The sequence below is a fragment of the Sinohyriopsis cumingii genome, chromosome 1 (genome assembly GCF_028554795.1).
Source record: "Sinohyriopsis cumingii isolate HCF-2022 chromosome 1, ASM2855479v2, whole genome shotgun sequence".
Lineage (NCBI taxonomy): Eukaryota > Metazoa > Mollusca > Bivalvia > Unionida > Unionidae > Sinohyriopsis > Sinohyriopsis cumingii.
In genome coordinates, this window is record NC_142961.1 from 25,315,887 (window position 1) to 25,338,854 (window position 22,968).

The 22,968-nt window shown below is 34.7% G+C and overlaps 1 protein-coding gene across 1 annotated transcript; it reads right to left on the reverse strand.

Annotated features, from left to right (window-relative positions):
* Positions 1-194: 194 nt before the first annotated feature.
* LOC149806569 (trafficking protein particle complex subunit 5-like) lies at positions 195-22,488 on the reverse strand. The gene is made up of 7 exons (XM_089954778.1): positions 22,405-22,488; positions 16,569-16,657; positions 14,082-14,208; positions 6,981-7,038; positions 2,315-2,374; positions 1,800-1,864; positions 195-746 (listed from the first exon to the last, which is right to left on the reverse strand). The coding sequence occupies exons 1-7, from the start codon at positions 22,471-22,473 to the stop codon at positions 648-650; spliced, it is 567 nt and encodes a 188-aa protein (XP_089810904.1). The 5' UTR covers positions 22,474-22,488; the 3' UTR covers positions 195-647.
* Between the last annotated feature and the right edge of the window lie 480 nt (positions 22,489-22,968).

Sequence of the window (22,968 nt, forward strand, 5' to 3'; positions counted from 1 at the left end):
GAGTACCCCTGCATATATTTTTAATAAAGTGCCTTCTCTGGGTACCATGTTTAAATGGAACAGCCCTTATGACTGGGTGCTCTACTCTGGTCTTAAAAGTTAACTCTTTATCTCTTCTTACATAAAACATTTGCTTCTTCTAGTTTCTAACTGAAGTTTAGAGAGAGAGAAAAAAACAGTCTGCTTTTGACACATGTACTGTAATAATTTAATTTAAAGTGAATATAAACAAAAGTAATAAAATAATATTACTGCTGTAATAGTACATTCATGCATATAGTTTTATAATATTACACAAGAATGATTTAATTTGAATCAACAAACAATAATTTCATACATGTACCTTATTCTTTCATTCTCACAAGCACTTTTACATACTGAAATAATAAAAGCACTAAAACTACCGACTAAAAAATTAATATTGTTCACTTTTACCAATCTACAACTCTTCAAATGAAAAAATGCACACTTGGCTTAACCAATTCACACTGAAGTCATTCAACTATGCCAATATACAATTATTAAACTAGTAACTTGAATTGCAATTTTGAAGCCAATATAAAAGAACATTGTAGTGAAGATATTTGATCCATCTTGTTGACGATACTTGTATTTTCAAAGAAAAGGCTTTGTTTTTTAAATTATTATCATTTCCCTTCCACCATTTTGTCTCTGATGATCACAGACTCGTCAAATTTGATCATGAAAGTTGTCCCTTTGTGCCAATGTACTGTGACTTTTGCAGGCTGAAAATATAAAATGCAATATATGACTTAATGGCTTGGTGCTAGTCTAGTAATTTCATACATATACTCACAAAATCCAATCCAACAGTACAGACCCAGATCTGCCATTGCTTAATGTGCAGATCTGGGTACATGCTGTTTTTTTTAGAACTAATCACTGAAATATGCAGTGTGATCTGTCATTGCATACAAACATACTGTACAGTAGTCTTTGGGTTATATTAAAACATACTAAAATAAATATTTTGCACTAGCAAAACTTACAAAGTAATGGCACTATGTGAAAGGTGTTAAAGTTTATTTCCTGGTTTCATATTCTAAAAACAATTTGAGCACAAAGGTTAAGCTCAGGCAAAAAATTCATAATTCTGCTTTTATTAGCTTAGGCTAATAATTAAAACATGATTCTATTTTAAATAAAGTACAGAATGCCCACCTTATAATACAGGCAGCTTTATACTGAAATATTTTATTCATAATAAGACTAATAAATACTGAAGTGTCACCCATCATTATACTGCCTAATAATAAAGACTGCTTTATACTAAAATATTTTATACAAAGTAGGAATAATAAATTGTTGTTGTTGTTGTTGTTGTGGGGTTTAACGCCATTTTTCAGCACGATAGGCTATACATGGCGGCCAGCATTAATGGTGGAGGAAGAACCCGGAAAACCCCGGAAAGAACCACCGACCCACGAGAAGCTACTGGCAAGCTTTCTCACATGCCCACATTGGCTGAATCTTAGACTCGAACCGCCGCAGACAGAGGTGAGATGGCAGTGATCCGTAACGAAGAGCGCTTTAGACCACTCGGCCACTCGGGGCCCCTGAATAATAAATAATGAAATGTCACCCATCATGAGGCTTGCCATGCAAGTGACTGCCTTATGATGAGGTATTTTGCAGTGAGGGAGTTGTGTGTGTGTGTGTGTGTATATATATATATATATATATATATATATATATATATATATATATATATATATATATAGACCAGTCACTATTTTGATGCACAACTTCAAGTAGTACAACAAATAGTTTCAACTTACAAAGTTTGTTCCATTTAGAACAGCCTCCAGAATTCCTGCAGTGAAAGCCGCACAATTCAAGCTCCCTGTGGAAAAAAAGCATAATTCATTCATTCACGAGACAAGCTGCATTAATCATTTTCATGAAAATCTTTACAATTCATGAGTAATTCAGTCTAGTCTTGAGTATGTTTTCACAATGGCAGTGATACATTGTTGACACTGACTGACCACAAATGGCAGTGATACATTGTTGACAATGACTGGCCACAATGACAGTGATACATTGTTGATACTGACTGACCACAATGGCAGTGATAGACTGCTGTCACTTACTGACACAAAGGTTAAAAATAGTTAAACTTTGCATTCATCACCTGAAGCAATATCCGAAAAGCAGCGAGCTCCACTGTTACCTCACTACTTTCTGCAATCAAGCTGCATGTAGGTGCGATTAAGGTGTTAGACATAAAAATCAGACGAAATGCATGGGTAAGCAAGATAACTCACTTGGAGCCAAAACAGTTCCAACTTACCTTTGTCTTTTGGCACTGATATAAACTTGTTGACAACAGGCTCCTTTTCAATTATGTAATCTGTCATACAGTTAAGGAAAAGATTTAACTGCAGCAATACGTGATTACCTGCTACTGTTATATTGCTATCTCTGTTCCTATAAATCTGTCCAAAACGCAAGGATAAAAATACCCTCTCCCAATTAGTGATTAGGGGTCCAGACAACAGTCTCAGTGCTATGAATATTCATTTCCATCCATCCATTCAGTCCCTCCTCTCCCTGGGCTTCATACATTACTTGTGTATTGGGGTGCTAACCTAAGTGTTTTAGTATGTATCCATTTAAGTATTTCAACTGACCTTTTTTCCCCCTGTCTTCAGGATTTATTTCAATTTTCAGTGTACCCTTTTTTATTTTTACTAATCTGATTCTATCTGGTGCAAAGATTAATTAAGTGATGCTGCCATAAATTGATAACCTTGTTGGTACCAGCATTAAGAGTAAGTATTACCCTTTAAATTTTTGTTCTGGTTTGTTACAAAGGCCTCATGAGATACCATCCCCACCTATCTGGCATGTACCAAGTGCATTATGTGCATGGGAACACTTTTTATGCTGTGGAAGGACATATACAGAGATCAGCTGATGCACCAAGTTAGGAAAAAAAGAAATAAAGCAGTAATTTTAGAATTGCAAATAAAACATCACTCATGTTGCCCTTGGCTATTCAGATTTTCACCTTGAGATCTTGAGTGTAGGTTTAGAAAAAAAAATGTCCAAAATGTTCAGGTTGTAACAAAATGGATAGCTTAAAACAAAAATGTCCCTTGAGCATGACAATGACTATGTTTGAATATGGTAGGATTTCTCAATGTGACACATTTCCACCTTGCAATTTTCAAGTGTAATTGAAATATTTTTTTGGGAGTAAAACTAATTTAATTATGCAATACACTATTATTAAGCTGGACCTTTGGGGCCGTCCATTTAGTATGTGTACATGTTTTTTTTGTAACCCAAATGCATATGGTTGCATATGTTGTTTTTTTTATACTGATGTATGTACGCATAGGGAACAGTGTGCGAAACCTCAACAATAATTTGTCTAATATGTAACCTGTTTGACTGGGTTCAGTTGATGTTTGAATTTTAGCAGACACCAGACAAACTTTTTAAAGTTACACAGCTTATTTCTTTGATGCAGCCAGACATTCAACATCGGTGGACTATCTGTTTTATTAAACATGTTAATATTATTATTCCTTGATCGTTTCTGTGTGGATTAAATATAGGCCGTTCTATAGAATTTGGGTTTGTGTCACACATACGTATGCAGGGGGGTGTGTGTGTGTAAAAAAGTATGCATGTGTACAGGGGGGAGGGGTCAAGCTTTCCCAGATTTTTGCATACATACTAAATGGATGGTCCCTTACCACATAGAAAAACCACCTCTGTGATAGATGTACCAACACCCTGTTCTAAGATTACTAAGAACAAGTGCATCAACCCAGTCTGGTACGTCATCAGCCTCTGCTCTATAAAGCAGCCTCATTCTTTTCTGGACATGTACGGTAGCTAATGAAGGCCATCTACACAGGATGGGAAGAGGGCATTCAAGTGATAGGTAAGAAAAAGTGTGCATTAGATAAGATTTGGCTGAATCTTGGTGATCAGCTGGGTCACTGGAATATATATTGAAGGGCAAATTTGGGATGAAGACAATGTGACATGCTGTTAACTTCTTAGTTTACAGTGGAGACATCATCAAATCTTGTGTTTCTGCTTTCCAATGAAATTGGTTCACCCATGAACGTCGCTGATCAATATTGGATTAACCTGTACACATAACACATCCCGGGTTTCTCAGTTTGACAGAAAATTACAGGGTTCAAAAATGCGCTGAATTGTCAATATTACCTAGTTTTAATGGAACCCAATGATGTTTAGGACCAATATATTTGAAGATTCAGTATTATTCGGATGATTTGGCATATACGATATGTTGCACATAATGGCAGCATTGGGGCTTTAATGTCTCTAATATCTTACCTGTTACTATTAAATTTGTCAATAAGGAGGGTGGCTTGTGTACTTTGAGAAGAGTAAAATGTGGAAAAATTACTCACCTTCTAGTAAAAGCAGTCAGCTTTAGTTATACGCAGCAGATGTCTGGGTTGCAGACTGTGCAGTGATGATTGGACCCAGAAAGAAAATACACAGGCTCTGGTTTTCTAATGACCGAAGGTAAAAGGAAGAGAAAGTTGTGTGTGAGTGCTAAAAGACAGCCTTCATAATATAGTCTAAAGATGATTGATTGAAATATGCTCAGGAAATAGCAATAACTCTGATTTCCTGGGCTTTGATCTTCATGAACGATGAGTCTCTTGTGAGAGATACGTATGATCTCTTGATGGTGAGTGAAATCCATTGAGAGATCGCAGATGCTGAAATAACAGCTGAGCCCCTTAAAGGGACAAAAAGCCTTTTCCTACCTTTTCTTCTCCCTTTTGCAGATGCTATATAGAATCTAATTGCTCTAACTGGGCAAGAAGTCTATCATGATTATCCCCAGCATGTTCAACTCTGACTTGGGGGAAAACAACTGGGGATGGAAGTTGCATTTTTGGTAAGGAAACCAGGCTGACATGACAGGGAAACAAAGTCATAATTCCCACTTAAGCGTGTAGTTCACTTCTTCTCCTGGCTGATGCAACGGAAAGAAGAAAAATGGTTAAAACCAAACTTCACTTAAGGTTCATATGGTGTATTCGTCAAGGTCCACAAAACACATGAAAGGTTCCATTTTGGTGTAAACAAACAAGACACCAGTCTCTGTAGTGCAAAATACTTGATAAAATCCTATAAGTGAATATTTGAACCAGTGGCTTGACCTTTGGAAAATTTAAGAGTATTTGAAATGGCAGCACTATAACCTTTGATTTTAAAGGCTGAATAAGATCTCCTTAGAAAGGAAAAGAAGATCTGTTAATGCAGCAAGGTGCAGCGGAATTCGAGGTTTCCAGAAGGGAGGGATACAGATTTGGTGACAATGAAATCTTTGTAATGTCCTTAAATGTTCCATGATTTTGTGTATCCTCCTCTCCGGTAACATGAACCTGGCCATGGGAGTTAATTAAATACGTTCCTATGTACACAAAATATTGAGAGGGAACAAGTTTTGATTTCCATATGTTTGGAATCGGTTCCAATTGTGTTACTACTGACCAACAATGGGTTATGTATCTGCATAGGGACTGTTTGTGTTGTGTAGCACTAGATTATAATGGATTAACGGATTCCCCAGGTATCTCATATGTACAGCTATTACACTCATAACAAGGGTAAATATTCTGAGCACTATGGCTAGACAGGACTGCATGATTTGAAATGCTTTCTGTCCGATCAAGAACTGGAAATATTATGGTGAGGAAAAATCTGGATATGGAAGTACACGTCCTGAAGATCAATGGAAACGGCCCCACTGGCTGGTTTGGTAGTGTTGAGAACTGAAGCTGCACTTTTTGTCTTGAGAGTTTCCACTTGCAGAAATTTGTTTAGGGGGGAACGATTGGTAATAAACCTCAGTTTTTTGCTCTTTTTGGGGACCAGAATTATCTGGGAGTAGAAAGCTGGTGACTGGATGTTTTGAACCCTCTCCACTGCACCCTTCCAAAGAAGGGTGTGCACTTCTTCCTTTAATTTGAAAATGTTTGATTGATTAAATAGGATGTGTGTCCTTGAGAGAGAAGGGAGTTATAAGATGCGTAAACATAAAGTATTTGTTAAAGTGGAATAGGTTTTCATGAAGTTTTTGAAAAAAACTTCACTCCTTTGGGTAAGACAAAATTTATTAAATTCAAAAGCCAAATGGTAAACATAAAATTGGGTCCAATTGGTGCAGACAAATAAATCAATTCTTTGTTTGGCTAAATTGTGTAAATAAAATACACAAAAAATTATTTAGCTTTAATTTTCGATTTCTTCATGGAAATATTGCCACAATACAGTTTTAAAAAAAATTCATTTTACGTGATAATGATAAATACACCTTTTGTAAGGAGGGATTAGAACAATTTGAGCACTTCCCTGCTTTTCCAATTACTTAACAGTTTTGGAAATCAATTCTGGAATGGATTCAAATTTTGAGCCCAAATGTTACAATTACGTAAAAAGATTTTTTTTTTCAATTGCAAAAAAATATTTTGAAAGCTTATTAACTTTTTAATTTTGCTTGCCAAACAAATGAATACATTGTGTATCAAATTTCTCAACTTTTACCATTTATAAAAATTTTGTTTTATCAAATAAAATGCTGAAAAATGTGCAGCCAAAAAAAAAGAACATACTTAATGAGTTTGATGAAAAGTGGCACCTATTGCCAATTCTGACATGTAATTTGTTAAATATTTTTATCTTGAAGATGTTACACATGTTCATGTGTTTTGCAAAGGAAACCATACTTGTTTAGGCTTTAATGATGCTTTATACTCCATGCAAGCAATATCCTTCAATGGTCAACAAATTACTGAGAAAAAAAATTAAATGATCTTTCTGCTGCAACAGGGTACAACAGGTGAGTATAGGCAACTATACCACTAAGATGCTATTGTATATGAAATGCACATGAGAAACATTTAAAGAACTGAAATTTAATCATAATTCTTTTCAGTCTACTAAAAGGATACAAGTTTTATCATCATCATTGGCTTGTTCCAGTTTATCTGCATCTTTGCCAAACAAGGTCTAAAATGAAACAAGAAAGTAAACAGCTTATGATATAAAGGCAAACAGTTAGTTATTTCAAGCCAGTATGGTAGAAGCTTCAATACATACAACTGTTGAGGCATTTTGGTTAATTGATTGATTAAAAACAAGTACACAATGTGTGCAGTAGAACATTTAATCTGTGTACATCTGGGGTCTTGAACTCAAATCACCATGAGGGCCACACTAGTACATTGCTCCAAGGGCCATATCAATGAAACCTTTTCATATAGCGAAAGGTGTCCATATCAAAAGAAGGCAGTTGAAATGTTGGAAACAAGAAGGAAATGATGTAACAACTGAATTTTGATCAAAACTGACTGGCTGTCAAGAAAACTTTGCATTATCATTTTACAAATTCTGGGTGTTGTTACAAGCCTCAGGAAATAACTCAACAGGGCACAATTTTTAGACCCCGCATGTATAGTTTAAACATGTGGCCCAGTGATTTAGAATGTTGTTACAGGTCAGGATGTTTCATATTCTTCAACTGAAGACCAATTTAAGTCTGTAATGTTGACATATGTAAATGGTTTAGTTTAGTCTACTTCCTGGAAACATTTACAAAACTGACAATGTGTAAATGAATATGTATATGGCAGTCAGTAAGTCAGGAACTAACCATTCAAGTTAAATAATAAATTATATATTCCCACAGATGAGTGTTCTCTTTATGTCATTGTTTTCTTAAATTATGATTTTCACACCGACTGTGGCATCTCCAGGAAAAAGCCAATCTTGACAAGAATCAGTTGTAGTTCACATTACATAACACGGGTATTTACTGATAATGATCAATAAATGTTATTTAAGTCACATTATTTATCTTTTAAAAATATTTCTTAACAGAACTTTCAAATAGCAACATTTTCTTTTAAAGAACATTTCAATTGTATAAGCCAGCATACATTTTTTAAATTATTATCGATTCTATTAAAGCATACCATGTGCAAGACCACACAATATTCCTGGCTCATTATCTATTTCTTTCATGTCCACACAATATTTCTGGTTGTATTATCTTTTTCTTTCATCATGTACACAATATCATGACAATCCTAAGGACGTTTTACATAAAATGTCAGATATATTACAGCCACATTTTACATGCTGAATCCCCTGATAAAAAGCAGTAAATTCCACAAACCAAATAAAGCTATCAGAAGTTAGGTAAAGTATGCACAATATAATAGCAGTCAATTTTCAGCAAGCCTAGGGGGAAGGTTGAGATTTCAATCAATTCTATTAAATAACATTGTTTCAATAACTGCAAACCATGTACATGTTTAGAAAGTTTGGTAATCTTTGCAGTCTTAGCCCAAATAAAGTATTTTCTATCAATGTTATGTTGAAGAACAGTTTCAAGTTCAAAAGCCAAACCTACAAAAAAAAAAAAAAAAAAAGAGTCCAGTGTGTGGTTTTAAAGACAAATTTGAATAAACAAGAAGATACAAATTTGAAATTGATGGCAAAATTAAAACTGTATATAAATTTATGTTAAATCAATTAGAGTAATTCCTTGCCCAGGAATACACCATGGCAATCCACCAAGGCTAATCCGGGGGTGGAAAATGTGTTCAGAGGCATGGTTGCCACTTGTACAAGCAGACTGGAAAAATGGATTTCCCCAAAAATATCTGGTTGTAAATTTGTTTTTTCAGTTTTGCTAATAAATGATAAATAAACATAAGATTTCATCAACTAGTGATATTTTTGGTTCATTGGTTGTAAATTTGTTTTTTTAATTTTGCTAATAAATGATAAATAAACATATGATAAAATCTGATCAACTAGTGATATTTTTGGTTCATTTTATTATTTATCCTTTGTTTTCTACATGCACTCTGAACACGCACTTTAACATTGGAGTCATTTAAATTCATACATTTGATTTTTTATTCATTTTGTGGAGTTTGTTTCTCTCATTGGGCAAAATTTACCAGGCAAGTTACCAGATCCATTCTTATATTCATTCTTATATTACTAATCTTACTCCCATCCTAAATATTTGGAAAAAAGAAATGTCAAAATTAGCATATAATTTTAATGCATTTGCACTGAATTATGAGCCATTGTGTTTTGAAGATCTCCATATCTACAATAGTTAATGCACTAATTTGAAGGTCCTCTTGATGACATAGAGAGATTTGAAAACAATTACACTGTGTGTGTGTGACTTTGATTTTTAACGTAGCTTTTAAAAAAATTAGTCCTACGATGTCTGCAGTGTGGCAGTTTATAGTGATGTCTAGCACTGGAACATCATACCACAGACATGCAGCATGATGTCCCACCTAGTCACATTATCCTGACACCAGGCCAATCAGTCCTAACACTAACCTTTTAATGCTGAGTGCCAAGCGAGGGAGCTGTTAGTACCATTTTTGTAAGTCTTTGGTATGACTAAGCCGGGGATCGAACCCACCACCTCCCACATCCAAGGCAGATGCTCTAACCACTAGGCCACCGGAGCGGTTCAAGATAGGCTGCCTTGCTTTCACTGCATGAAAACTGTTCAGCAATCATACTGTCAGGAAAATACTTTGAAAATATTGTTGATGCCCTTGCATGAGTTCAAGCTGTAGTTGCTGTGAATACATTTCATTGTCCAGAGAATTTTGGCCTGTAGTACTTCAGATTTAGTGCAAAAAGTATTTAAACTAGTCATTAAAGTAGAAGTTGCTAGAGCTGATTTGGTAGGCTGCTTTGTACTCGTCATGCCATCTGCTGCTGGCTTGAAAAGTATCCACTTACTGGTGAGACTTGTTTTGCAGATTTTTTATTTATTTGGTGCTTACATTCTATAAACAAAAGTAGTTATCATCGCTAGACTATCAAGTCTCAGCCAAGAATTTTATCAGGAGTCAATAGTGATAAAGCATTATCAACGCAATTATATCACTTAGTTGATTGAATTTGTTAAAATGGATGTTCAGCCTTCACTTCTATATTAAAACAAGGAACACTATTATGTAGAATTTGTTTTGAAAATGATTTTTCCCCCTCAAACACGTTCAATAAACCGATGGTATAAGTAAATTTAAACGGGCCCTCTTTTCAATTTACCATGTCTCCTGAATCATCAAATTAAACAATATCTCATTTTATACCGCAAGAGTTATGAGTTATCGTTATTTTGCCCAAAACTACCAATAACTTATACTTCTGCATCTGTGTTCCACTAAATGAAAAGTGTGTAGTTATTGTATTCTAATTTGCATCTTACCTTTGGCATGACTTGCAAAATCTCCTCCCATCAAAGCCAAGTTGATTGTCTTTTTACACAATGTACTAAACACCTTTTGTTTACATGTTATATCCTTTTTCAGCCATTCCTTGTATATTTTTTCAAGCCAAATATCGTTGAAAAAGCAAAGACCTGGCATTTTTAAACATGAGGTGAAACAGATTGGAAGATGTAAATTGACTGAACAAATTTTGAATCCTCGAGCATGTTACTTTTGCAAACTTTCTACATAGAGTGAGTGCTTGTTCAATGTAACCAAAATTCAACTGGCTGAAAAGTCTTGCTAAAAAAAGATTGTGAATTAGTCTAATGAACATTTTGATTGCCCAAAGGTGATGGGCTCCAATGAAACTGATCGATTCATCAAAAGAAGCCAAGAAAACTGACTACATTCGAATCTAACGACCATATGCAATTTTATTTGTGATTATAATAATATTAATAATACTGAAGACTTTGTATAGCGCTTAATCTTTAGAAGCTCTAAGCACTTTACAACATTAGATAACATCTAAAAACATATATAATGATATGATTGCAAAAAACAAACACCATGAAATTAGAAAACAAAAAATGTGCTTAAAACAGTTACGGTGTTACTTCCTTTGATGAATGTTGCATTGTTTTTATTTGAAGAGTGTTTCTTTGATGAAGAGTACATGTGTTGTTCAAGTTACCGCCAAGGCCAACTTTGGATGCTCCGGCAGACATCAATATGCATCATAAAAATGTACAGGTTAGAATTTCCAAGCGTCAGAAATGAGTAAAATTTAAATTCCATTCATGAAAACCCAAGGATATGCATCTATCGACAACTCTGCATACAACTCCAAACACTTACTACCTGAAAAAACGTACTGCTTAAATCCAGTGTTAAAATGTAGATGTGCATACTTGGAGAAAAAAAATCAAGTACATAAAATTCAAATAAGAGAACATCTCTTGTTACAACTCTATAGTCAAAAACTATGTAGTAGAAAGAAGCAAAACCAAAGAGTTTTGTAAACAAATAATTACCAAAAATATAAAATGAAAATTGTAGGAGGAACTTACACTATTATGAAGAGAATCCAAAATGATCCAAAAAAAGTTCTATTCAAGTCCAAAAGAATTTCATATTCCAAATAAATTTCAGATCCTCAAATGTATGTATCACAATGGTATTGTCCTGAATTCCTTTGAATAATTTACTATAGTCCCAGAATAATAGTATAGTCCAATGAGCACTATGTAGTTCCGATGAATAATCCTGACAAATGTCTTCTCTCAAATTATCTAAAACCATTTAACACATATGCAGACTGATTTCAATGTACGAAATAATAATCCAAAACATGAACGAATCCAAAATAGGAATGAATCTGATTGCTCAATTTTCTCCTTTTATACACCTTTAAGAGTCAATTACAACTACATGTGGCAATATACCCCAAGTGACAGATCTTACTACTCAATCTAATATTTCAAAATAACAATTCATGATACCTAACCCAACCAAAAGAAATTAACTTTAACTCTTCTAAGAACCCACCTGACCCCACCAGAAATTTTCCCAACATTGCCCACAGGTTTTATTATTAGAAACATTACATATCTTTATCTCTGTCTGCGTGGGTTCAGCCAATGTAGGTATGTGAGAAAGCTTGCCAGTAGCTTCTCATTGGTCAGTGGTTCTTTCCAGGGTTTTCCCCAGGTTCTTCCTCCACCATTAATACTGCCCGCCATGTATAGCCTATCATGTGCTCAAAAATGGCGTTAAACCCTACAACAACAACATCTCTTTATAGATCATTCTACATTTGTAATATCTTAAAAAAGAATTATATACCCAAGTACAAAAATGAATCTCTCTCTCTCTCTCTCTCTATATATATATTGAGAGAGAGAGAACTTGAGCTTCAGCTTATTTTTTGTACTTGGGTATACATTTATATATATATATATATATATATATATATATATATATATATATATATATATATATATATATATATATATATATATATATTTTTGCTTCTTCTACTCCCTGTTAGCTTTCACTTCCCTGTCAAAAAGAAGTCACTTTTCCCTAAAATTCAAGACTAGCTTGACCCCTGCATTATGATTATGTTCAATTAAAAAGGTGCCAAAATACAAACTTACCTCAAGTAGTGTTTGAAACTCGGTTCCAAATCATAAGGAGATCAATTTCTTCTTTCTATCTCTCAACATTATATAATCTTGAGTTTTTTTATATAATTTCTCATAGCAGTGGTAATCAGTCATCTCTCAAACTCTGATTCATACTCTGATCAACGCATGATAACCAATATACGTAATTAACGCCTTTCCTGCTTTTATCCCAAGAATCTAAATATTTCTTTCCATACTTGTGTTCTGACTGTTGAAACTATAAGAGGGTTACTGTCCCTTTTGCCAGAATGTGTTTTCGTTTCTTGGACCCCATTTAAATAAAATGCTATAAGCAATAGCTTGAGCATGCATGCAAAATATGGGCAGTTTTTGTAAAATTCATCTGGTTCCCTGACCAATTCCACTGAATCTCATATGAAACCTGGATCTGGATCAAACATGTCAAGGCACTATCCAAATCTGACTGCAATGATTGCATATATATATATATATATATATATATATATATATATATATATATATATATATATATATATATATATATATAAGTCAGTAATTTAAGGGTCATTTCTGTAAGGCTTATTGTCAACTTTTAAGGGTTGGCAGGGCCAATACAATGAAAGAAATGCAATGGGATGATAGGTGAAATGCAAGAATAAACAGAAAGTAAATGGAATGCAAACTGAAAGCAAACTAATACAATTTTGAATGCATATGAAGCAAAATCTAAATGCAAGTCAACTGCTGCTTTGATCAAATTCACCATATCAGGGTCAGTCGGTTTCTACCTTGTACCAAGATAAAATTCACCACCTCAGGGTGTGTTGGTTTCTATACTGTACCCAAATAAATTCACCACCTCAGGGTCTGTTGGTTTCTATACTGTACCCAGATAAAATTCACCATATCAAGGTCTGTTGGTTTCTACCTTGTACCCAGATAAAATTCACCATATCAGGGTCTGTTGGTTTCTACCTTGTACCCAGATAAAATTCACCATATCAGGGTCAGTTGGTTTCTACCTTGTACCCAGATAAAATTCACCATATCAGGGTTGGTTGGTTTCTATTTTGTACCCAGATACAATTCACCATATCAGGGTCAGTTGGTTTCTACTTTGTACCCAGATAAAATTCACCATATCAGGGTCTGTTGGTTTCTACCTTGTACCCAGATAAAATTCACCATATCAGGGTCTGTTGGTTTCTATTTTGTACCCAGATAAAATTCACCATATCAGGGTCTGTTGGTTTCTACCTTGTACCCAGATAAAATTCACCCTATCAGAGTCTGTTGGTTTCTACCTTGTACCCAGATAAAATTCACCATATCAGGGTCTGTTGGTTTCTACCTTCAAGCCCTATAGTAACCAGTCAAGAATACTAACGAATGAGGCAACATGGCTGCCTTGTGGATATGTATAGCAAGAAGATAAAGCTATGGTCATCTATGGTAGACTTCAAAACTGCTTCCTTTGTTTTTTGCTTTCTTTGAATGAAAAAAAGATGTGACATTATCATAAGTTTTGCTAAAAATTTCAAGATGAATACTAACTTCACTGGCATTGGCAAAGTTGAGCTTAAATTAAGTTCATTCACATATTAAAAACAAAAATTATAAACTCCCTTAAAAATAAGCATACCCTCCAAAAGTTCCCCTTTATGAACAAAAGCATGTTGAGAAGCTTAATTTCCCTCTTGTAGCCTTTCTCCCTGACAAAGAGGACATCAAGAAGATGGGAACCAACATGCTGACCCAGCTCAGCCAACCTGGTTAAAAACAAAAAGCGAATGATCTAAATCACAAAACATTCACATATAAAATTTTGGGGAATTTAAAACAATGACTAAATTGGATAGAGGCATATATCAATGGGTATATATAACTGAATTTTGGAGGAGAAGAGATAAGATGACCACCAGAGGATTATATTGGATTTCAGATCTGCATGATTTTCATTTTGGACCAACCAAACATCATAAAATTGTAAACACCATGCTGGTATGGCCATCCAGGCAACATTCTATTCACGAGAAGTGATAACAATCATTATTTTTTATTTAGCAAAATTAATGCTAATCTACTATCCTGCCATTAATGATTTTTCTGATAGCTCACTAAAACCCAGTAACCACTAATCAACTGAAGCAGTGATAATTACTGGCAGTGGCTGTCATAAAAATTAAAAAGTGGTCATGCATTGGCATTACCTTTAATGGTTAATTTATCTGCTTACTGTGTTAACCGAGTACATACCAAGTTCCTGCACTTGACAAGATACAGGTAATGCTCAAGGTGTAAATGGTAAGGTGTTAAACCACTCATCCAGCAAATTATGTGGTTATTGTCAAAATAGTCTTCAAGCAGGTGGAACAAGGTAGGTGTACTGCCTTCAATGATTTTATTACAGATTTTAACAAAAGTTCTAACATATCAGGCTGGTATTGACCAACAGGGAAACGGCCATAAAATTTTGGACTCGAGCGATAATCCATAATTATATAGAACAATGCATTTTAATACTATAGTTGATAAATGTTCAGTGCATTGTACAGTGTCAATTGTAATCATAAAGAAATATTGGCAAGGTGTGCTGCCCCCACCAAAATGGCAGAAATGAGACAACAACAGATTGCAAACACAAATATGACAAACAACATAAACTAAGAAAATACCAGAAATGCCGGGAAAATGAACACATTGTTGAAGTATGACCCAGGGGAGGATGTAATGTTGTGCACTTTCTGCACTCAGCATTCAATGAAATATGAAAGTTTCTGGGATACTTTACTGATATTCGTGAGTCTTGTTGAAGAAATAAAGTTGCTATTGTTTTGAGTTATGTTAATAAATAATAAAAAATGTTGAATAAGAAACTAATTGGCTTCTGTTTGGTTTTAGCAGGACCAGTGAAATTTAGGTAGGATCAGAACAAAATTAATTTTGGTGATCTTGTGGGTTGATGAAAAACAAATCCTAGTTTCAATTCCTTGTTTTGGATCAATAAGACCTTGAGATGAACGTGTGTAAAGATAAATGGAAATCCTAGATGTAATTAGGATAAGTAGTGATGCTGATGGACAAATGGACATCCCATAAGCTCATCAGGTCTATGACCAGTATAGCTAACAATGTAAGCATAAAGGATAACAATAAAAAATATAAAAGGTACAAATGTTAAACTTATGTAAACGGTGGTTTCTGATAAAAATTCCACACAGAATTATTGCTACAAATACATTTTTATTTAAAACTGGTACAATATATAGTAATTCGTGCTATTTTATAAGCAGCTTCCTGAATCCATGTCATCTGTTTAGGGAATGTAATATAGTTACAGAGGTTTTGGGCAGACTTAATGTCACTGATGACTACTAAATGTGAACAAAATTTTAATTCATCTAAATTGTTTGGTATATACAACTGTATCCTATTACAAAGTAATACATTTATAAGTGCAAGTATCATAATACCCATCCTCCTATATCACATTTTAAGCAAGCTTTAAACAGCTTTTATTTTGCAGAAAAATTCAATGCTTTTAAGCATTTAGAAGGCTAAACATTTTTTCTGAAGTGCTTCAAAAGAACAAGTTGTTTCCAGAAAAAGTTATGATCAGTATATCATGTGGTGCCCATGTACCAGAAAATAATTTATATTAAATCTTTTGATTTCTTCTCTCTTAATCAAATCAGTTAAACTTTTGCTCCCATCAATATAATGACTGTATATATATATGAGTATCGGAAGCTTATTTAAATGCAAGAGTTTAATGTAATGCCTACAACAATAACAGTTGGTAAAGTGATCCAAATGTCTCACAAATGCTTTGCAAGTGAAACATAAAACAGACACAAATGTGCAAGAACGGAAAGGATCAAAATATTTATGTGACAAATATAATCTATTTCAAAGAGATTGAAATATGTTCCCGGGATATAAATTCGCACACGGTGCCTAAAAATGGATTTAAACACCATTCTTAACTGGACAGACAAACAGTGCCACTATCACATTTGTGGTAGAGTATATAAATGATCTTTGTAAAAGTTCAAAGATGTGATCAATTGTGTTGCCATGCAGTGCTTCTTTTGAGAGATGTTTTGATGTGATGACTTTGTATACTTACTTATTCTGCAACTCTGGAACAGTGTAAACTCTGTTTTGACAATACTGCACAATCTCTGAAAACAGCAGGGCAAATGTTGCTACATTAACCTGAAAAATAAAACATCATATCATAAAAAAACTTTTAAAATTAAAATATAAACCCACCATTCATTTCCTTTAAATAGCATGAAGTGTGTATGCCTTCCAATTCAGTGTTTACATTAGTTACTTTGCATGTGACTATATTTATGGAAAACTGAATAAACCGATTTGGCAGAATCAAATAACAAATATTTTTAGTTTTTCCAAAGATAAATAATTCTTTCTTTGACTAGATTTAAGAAAAAAAGCTGGTAAACACAAAATCAGCCATATAGGACTCATGGTACTAATTTAGTTCCCATAGTAAACCTATGCAAACACCATGATATTAAAACTTCAGTAGCTTAAAATTTCTGAGGGCAAAAGATCAAGCCTATATTTATCAGTATTGATGAAACCTGGATGTCAGCTTCTATGTAGAGAAAAGGATATTACCCATGTCATTTTCTGGATCTACATGTGTTTGAAACGTGCTTTCAATTCCGCACCAATGGGTCAGGTGCTAATTTCAGTAATGAGTATTCCAAATTCAAGACTGTTAAAGGACTGAAATTCCATCAATAAAACAAGGTCTCTATTTTCTTCAGTTACAATTAGGATAAGCTCTCAAAAGATTCTTTTTCCTAAAAGATAACTTAAAACTGTTAACCAATCCTGGCCAGTCAAACCCATATATACTCGATTTTATGTTCACCCATTTCCATGCTGGTTCTAATTTTTCCATACAATTAGTACCATGTGTCCTAAAGGACACTGGGCTATGTTGTACAGCACTTTCACTTTGGGTTGTTACAAATGAATTTAAAACTATTGGTAAATTGATATAGGGATTGGGAAGAGGGGGCAGGGTTCAAAGACTAACATTATAAAAATTGGACTCACAGTCCTACAATGTAATACGCCAACCTCAATAGTTATGATATGGGGGGGGGGGGAATCCTGCTTCTCCCCCACAGTAACTGTCAGGGTCAATGTTTTACACTGTTTGACTATTTGGCCCCCATCACTATAACTATTACTGAGAGTCTTAATTTCATTTGCAAGTAGAAACTGTAGGTAGCCTAAACTGTTAATGAACATGAAAATAGATTTACAGAAATGAAAATTGGTTCAGAGGTCAAACAAAACAGAACATCCTTTGCTTTCAATATTGAACTTCTACTCAGATCACATTTTAGATAAAAGATTAAGACCATGCTGTAGAATGCACAAAACCTTAGATCACCTACTATTGGTAGAATTATCTTTTATATTCATGTAGCTATTAGGTTATAGATGGTGTGTGTGTGTGATTTTGGATTTTTAGCAAAGTTTTAATAACTTTTTTGCCATATCGCTAAAGTGCTGCAGTTTATAAGTGATGTCTAACACTGGGGCATCATGCAGCCGACAGGTAGAATCATGTCCTACCCAGCCACATTATCCTGATACCAGGCCAACCAGTCCTAACACTAACCTCTTAATGCTGAGCATCTAGCATGGCAGCTATTAGTACCATTTTTATATGTCTCTTGTATGACTCAGCCAGGGTTCGAACCCGCAACCTACAGTATCTGAGGTGGATGCTCTAAGCACATGGCCACTAGAGCAGTCTAGGTTACAGATGGAGAATCCCCTGTTCTATAAATATCTACAAAACAGATGCCCTCAACAAGAATTCATATGCTTAAATTAGGCTCTAAAACCGAAAATATCTCATTTAAAGAACAAAATTTAAAGAATAAATAAAATTATAAAGAATTGCAATTATAAGAGTTTGATGTTTTTTTTCCTAAGAGTATACAAAGTTAAACTCAGAAAAAACATTAAACTCTTACACACACACACACACATATATATATATATATATATATATACACACACAAAAGATATTAAATCTATCATGAGATATACAAATCTAGTCAACATCATATATACCACACTGAATAAATTAATCATTTATTGTAGAAAAATGACAAAGCATATACAGTATTGCCAGAAAGATCTATTGTCTGCTGTCTCCTCTGTGAAGCATTTACAGCTCACCTGTAGTCAGGCCTCCAGTGATTAAAATATTTCAAGGCAGACAACTGAAGATGCACTGAAGAGTTGCTATTTGAAACATGTCCCTGGGCCAAGAAGAATGCTGGATGCAACAGAAGTTGTTGTTGTTGTTCTAGGGTTTAACGCCATTTTTCAGCACAGGATAGGCTATACATGACGGCCAGTATAACTGGTTGAGGAAGAACCTTGGAAAACCCAGGGAAGAACCACTGACCCACAAGAAGCTACTGGCAGGCTTTCCCACGTACCCACACAGACAGAGGTGAGATTGCAGTGATCCGGAACAGTGAGCGCTTTAGACCACTTGGAGCCCGGGATGCAACAGAAGTGTTGGTAAAATATATGAAGCTGATACTATGGCAGGGGTTCCCAATGACAAGGGCTATTGCTAGAGGGGTATACATGTTCTATTACGATTGAAAATCGAGGAACATCTCTATTCAGCTCAAAGAAAGGTCAGTGACATAAATGGTTTAAAATGTTCATGAGCCCCCGTCCAGAACACACAGAGTCAGAACATGAAAGAGGGAGGTCACCCATGTCCAGTGAAAATGTAATGAGTAGTTATTTTGCCTTTCAAATAACACCACAAACAAACTGGGTTTAGGAAAGGAGCCAAGTAAAATATTTATATGTGATGGGTTGGATCTGAAGGGAGAAGCAATGACAAAAAGTCATTGGTGTGAAGGGCATCACACATATCAGCAAGCTTTATTACCATCTGGACACATAATGGCCCATGGCTGTATTCCTGCAGATAGTAGAGTCCTTCCTCCATTTGTAAATTTTGAAAATTTGCCAAAAAAGATGGTGTTCTAGGTAACTGGCACTTTGGAACATCTGAGTCAGGATACATGGACAGAAATCTTTTCTAATGTGGTTTAAAGACCTGTTCATCCAAATTGTGTTAAAGATCACCCTGTGTCACTGGTGATGGATATCCATGACAGCCATATCAATCTTGACGTAGTTAAGCTGGCCAGAGAAAGCTTGGACTTTCTCCACTTACTACACACATTTTGCAACCTTTATGTGTTTGAGACATGTGGCCTCTAAAGATGAAAGTAAACCTTGGATTCATCAATCAGCATCAACAAAGCTAAGTTCCAGACATTTTGTTTTATGTAAATGATCATCTGTGCTATCCAAAAATTAAGGATAGTTTAAAGACTTCTGGTCTTTATCCTGTGAATCCGGGTGTGATTGACAAAACTCAAAATTTTGCCATCACAATTCATCTCCAAAACCACCTCTAACCATTTCCCATTAATGTTTTCTGAAACTGTCACAAACGATTTTCCGATCTGAAGTCATCCACATCTATAGAACCCAAACCTTCAACATCATCGATTACAACTTCATTATCTGCACTAGGGGCATCTGACATTTCTTGTGATAACTGTGGATCTTACTTAGGCGGGAATCCACTAGTGAAGGAAGAGTTTATCCCCGAAGCTTCGTTTGAGCTTTCTTTGCCAGTGCCAGCAAAGGCCCAAACAGAAAAATGAAGATGCATCACTGAGGCAAGACTGATAACCAGTGATAACTTTAATTAATATGCGGCTTGTTAACAAAACTGAAAAAGGAAAAAGGAAAGAGACTATGCAGGAAAAGTCGATGAGATAAAAGAAAGAAACTGAGAAAAGCTAAGAAAGAAAAAAAGGAAAATACCAGGAGAAAGGAAGAGAATCATGAAACACAAATACAAATAAAGATGTATGTGAAATATGTAAAAGAGGCTGCACCACATAGTATTGGTGATTACATAGATGTAAAATGGATTTGCTGCGATTTATGTGAGAAATGGTACCACCTGGCCAGTGCTGAATTAACAAACAAGGATGGCATTGCTGACACCTACTTTAATCCACCTCTTGTGCTACCAAATCTACCTAAAATCTAGAACAAAACCACATTGGTGACCTAGTGGCTATAGCATCTGCCTTGGATATGGGAGGTCATGGGTTTGAACCCCTGCTTAGTCATAACAAAAAATTATACAAACTATACATGCAGCTGCCTTGCTAGGCACTCAGCATTAAGAAGTTAGTGTTAGGACTGGTTGGTCTAGAGTCAGGATAATGTGTACATGTCTTTGGTATGACTAGTCACCTAGGGTTTGAACCTACTACTTCCCAAATCCGAGGAAGACACTCCAACCATTTAGGAAAACAGTGCAGTCTAAGCAAAAGCAAAAATTTTCAAACTGATAATATCAACATGACACCATCCCAGACATTCAAGTAATCAAGCACTGCTATCTCACTTATTCAAGTAGGTTATTGTCTCACTTTTTATCCTTTTAGAACTCTCTTTGATGGCAAAAAAAAAATCCTTCCAGACTGCTATTTTTGTTTTATAACTAAATATTTATAACCGATATCATGTTGAGATGTATTCCAGAGATTTTCCAATATTCATTTTTTTGAATTCTATAATGATAAAATAAGATACTTATAAGGCAAGATGAAGTTTAAGGCCTGAGTAAACCAAATGTTTCCCCCTACTGGCGCCAGATGTCAAGCCTATTGCAGACATATGTACAAATTATGAATATTGTTAATTTTTAAGCATGCATGAAGAAACCTAAATAAAGTGGTAGTTCCTGGTTCCTTTGCAGTAGACATCTTACCAGATGATGATGCAAGCAAGGTAACAGAGTAGACATCTTTTATTATTGGGCTAGTGTCTAGTCCTACAAAGTTAAACACATCATCCAATATTTTTGTTCTGGGGGTGATGGGTCTTACTGCCTAACTAACAGCGCTGTGTAGTGCATTTTGATGTCGACTAACAGTATAACAAAAGTCAAATTTTCTGAAATATCACACACAACTGGCAACCAATAATGATGCTTTCCTGGTGTCTTTTCTCTAATAAATTCAAATTCTCATAAAAGAAATGGACCTTTTTTCAAGTTTCACTGGCCTACATTTCAGTTGGCTGGAAAGTGATGAAAACAGAGAATGCAGAAATTGGGTTATGTTGAAATATTATTCTTTAATGAAATGAATACAATTATATTATGCCTATTGGAACTGTAAAGCAACATTTCGTTTTGTTCAAGAAACATATCCGTCACATGAACCTACTTAAACATACTTTGGCATATGACGACTACCATCGCATTGCAACAAATTCAAATGTATGTCAATGGCACATGAAAATGCATCCATTTGCTAGTGTCATATTTGCATTCCGCCAGGATAAAGACAGCACAGTAAGTGTATTAATTACAAATACATTAGTGGAAGAGCGTCGATATATGCTGCCAAATGTGTGAGATATTCCTGAAACTTTGACTACTCGTTCCTATGTCAACGACATTGGAACACGCTATACAAGTCCGTTATTTGGATAGTAAGACAGCACTTATACAACATGTGCTATATTTTACATTGTAGGACTAGACTAGTATCCTTCCCATTCATCACACTGACTCAGTTACCTGTTTATCTTTATCTTGCGAAAGCAACAAAAACTGTGCTATACTGCTGGGGATTGAATTGTACATCAAAGTGCTGAAAGTATATATAATTTGCTTAGTTTTTTGATGCAACGTATTTGTCCTCGAAAATTGCTTTCTTAAGAAATTGAGGTGTCACTCACCTATTATTGCACCCGATTTAGAGTTATACACTTATATATAGAATCTCCACTAGTTTTACAGAACTATTGTATTAAGATTTAGAGACGATAATCATTTATACCTCTGGTTTTCCTTTCGCTAGCGATTTATCTAGGTTATTGGTCTTGCTCTGCTTGCCTACGGACGCCATCTTTTTAAAGCTTATTTCCGGTCCGGTCCTACTAAATACCGCAAAGTCAGATAAAGTCAGACAAAGGCCGACAAAGGCAGACAAAGTCTGTTTATTTTTTGTTTTATTTGTACATATTTGTATACATTATACTATATTAACTTTGCTTTGATATTTAAATTTGTATAAAGCGTGATTTAATGTTGCTTGAAAGTAAAATTGGTACATACGTTTATTTAACAGAACACAGGCAGATAGAATATGACGAAGTCATATAACACAGATAACGTATGACAAAGGCAATCTCAATGGGACAAAACCAGATTTAATGTTTTGTTATAATAATTATCTTATTGAGAGACACGTAATAATATTATGAAAGTGATATTAGATATTCTATTGACATTCATGATCATAAATTCATGATGTACTTTCATCGAAAAAAAATCGACCATGACAAGACTGATGGTACAAATACAATACATCATTTAACATGTTAATATCATAATTTGTTTC

Excerpts from the sequence above, each read along its gene's own strand:
- LOC149806569 (XM_089954778.1), bottom strand. The coding sequence starts at position 22,473 with ATGGCGTCCGTAGGCAAGCAGAGCAAGACCAATAACCTAGATAAATCG. Across the intron at positions 16,658-22,404 it reads TAGCGAAAGGAAAACCAGAG|GTTAATGTAGCAACATTTGC; the intron begins GTATAAATGATT and ends TTTATTTTTCAG. Across the intron at positions 2,375-6,980 it reads CAATGATGATGATAAAACTT|ATTACATAATTGAAAAGGAG; the intron begins GTATCCTTTTAG and ends ACTGTATGACAG.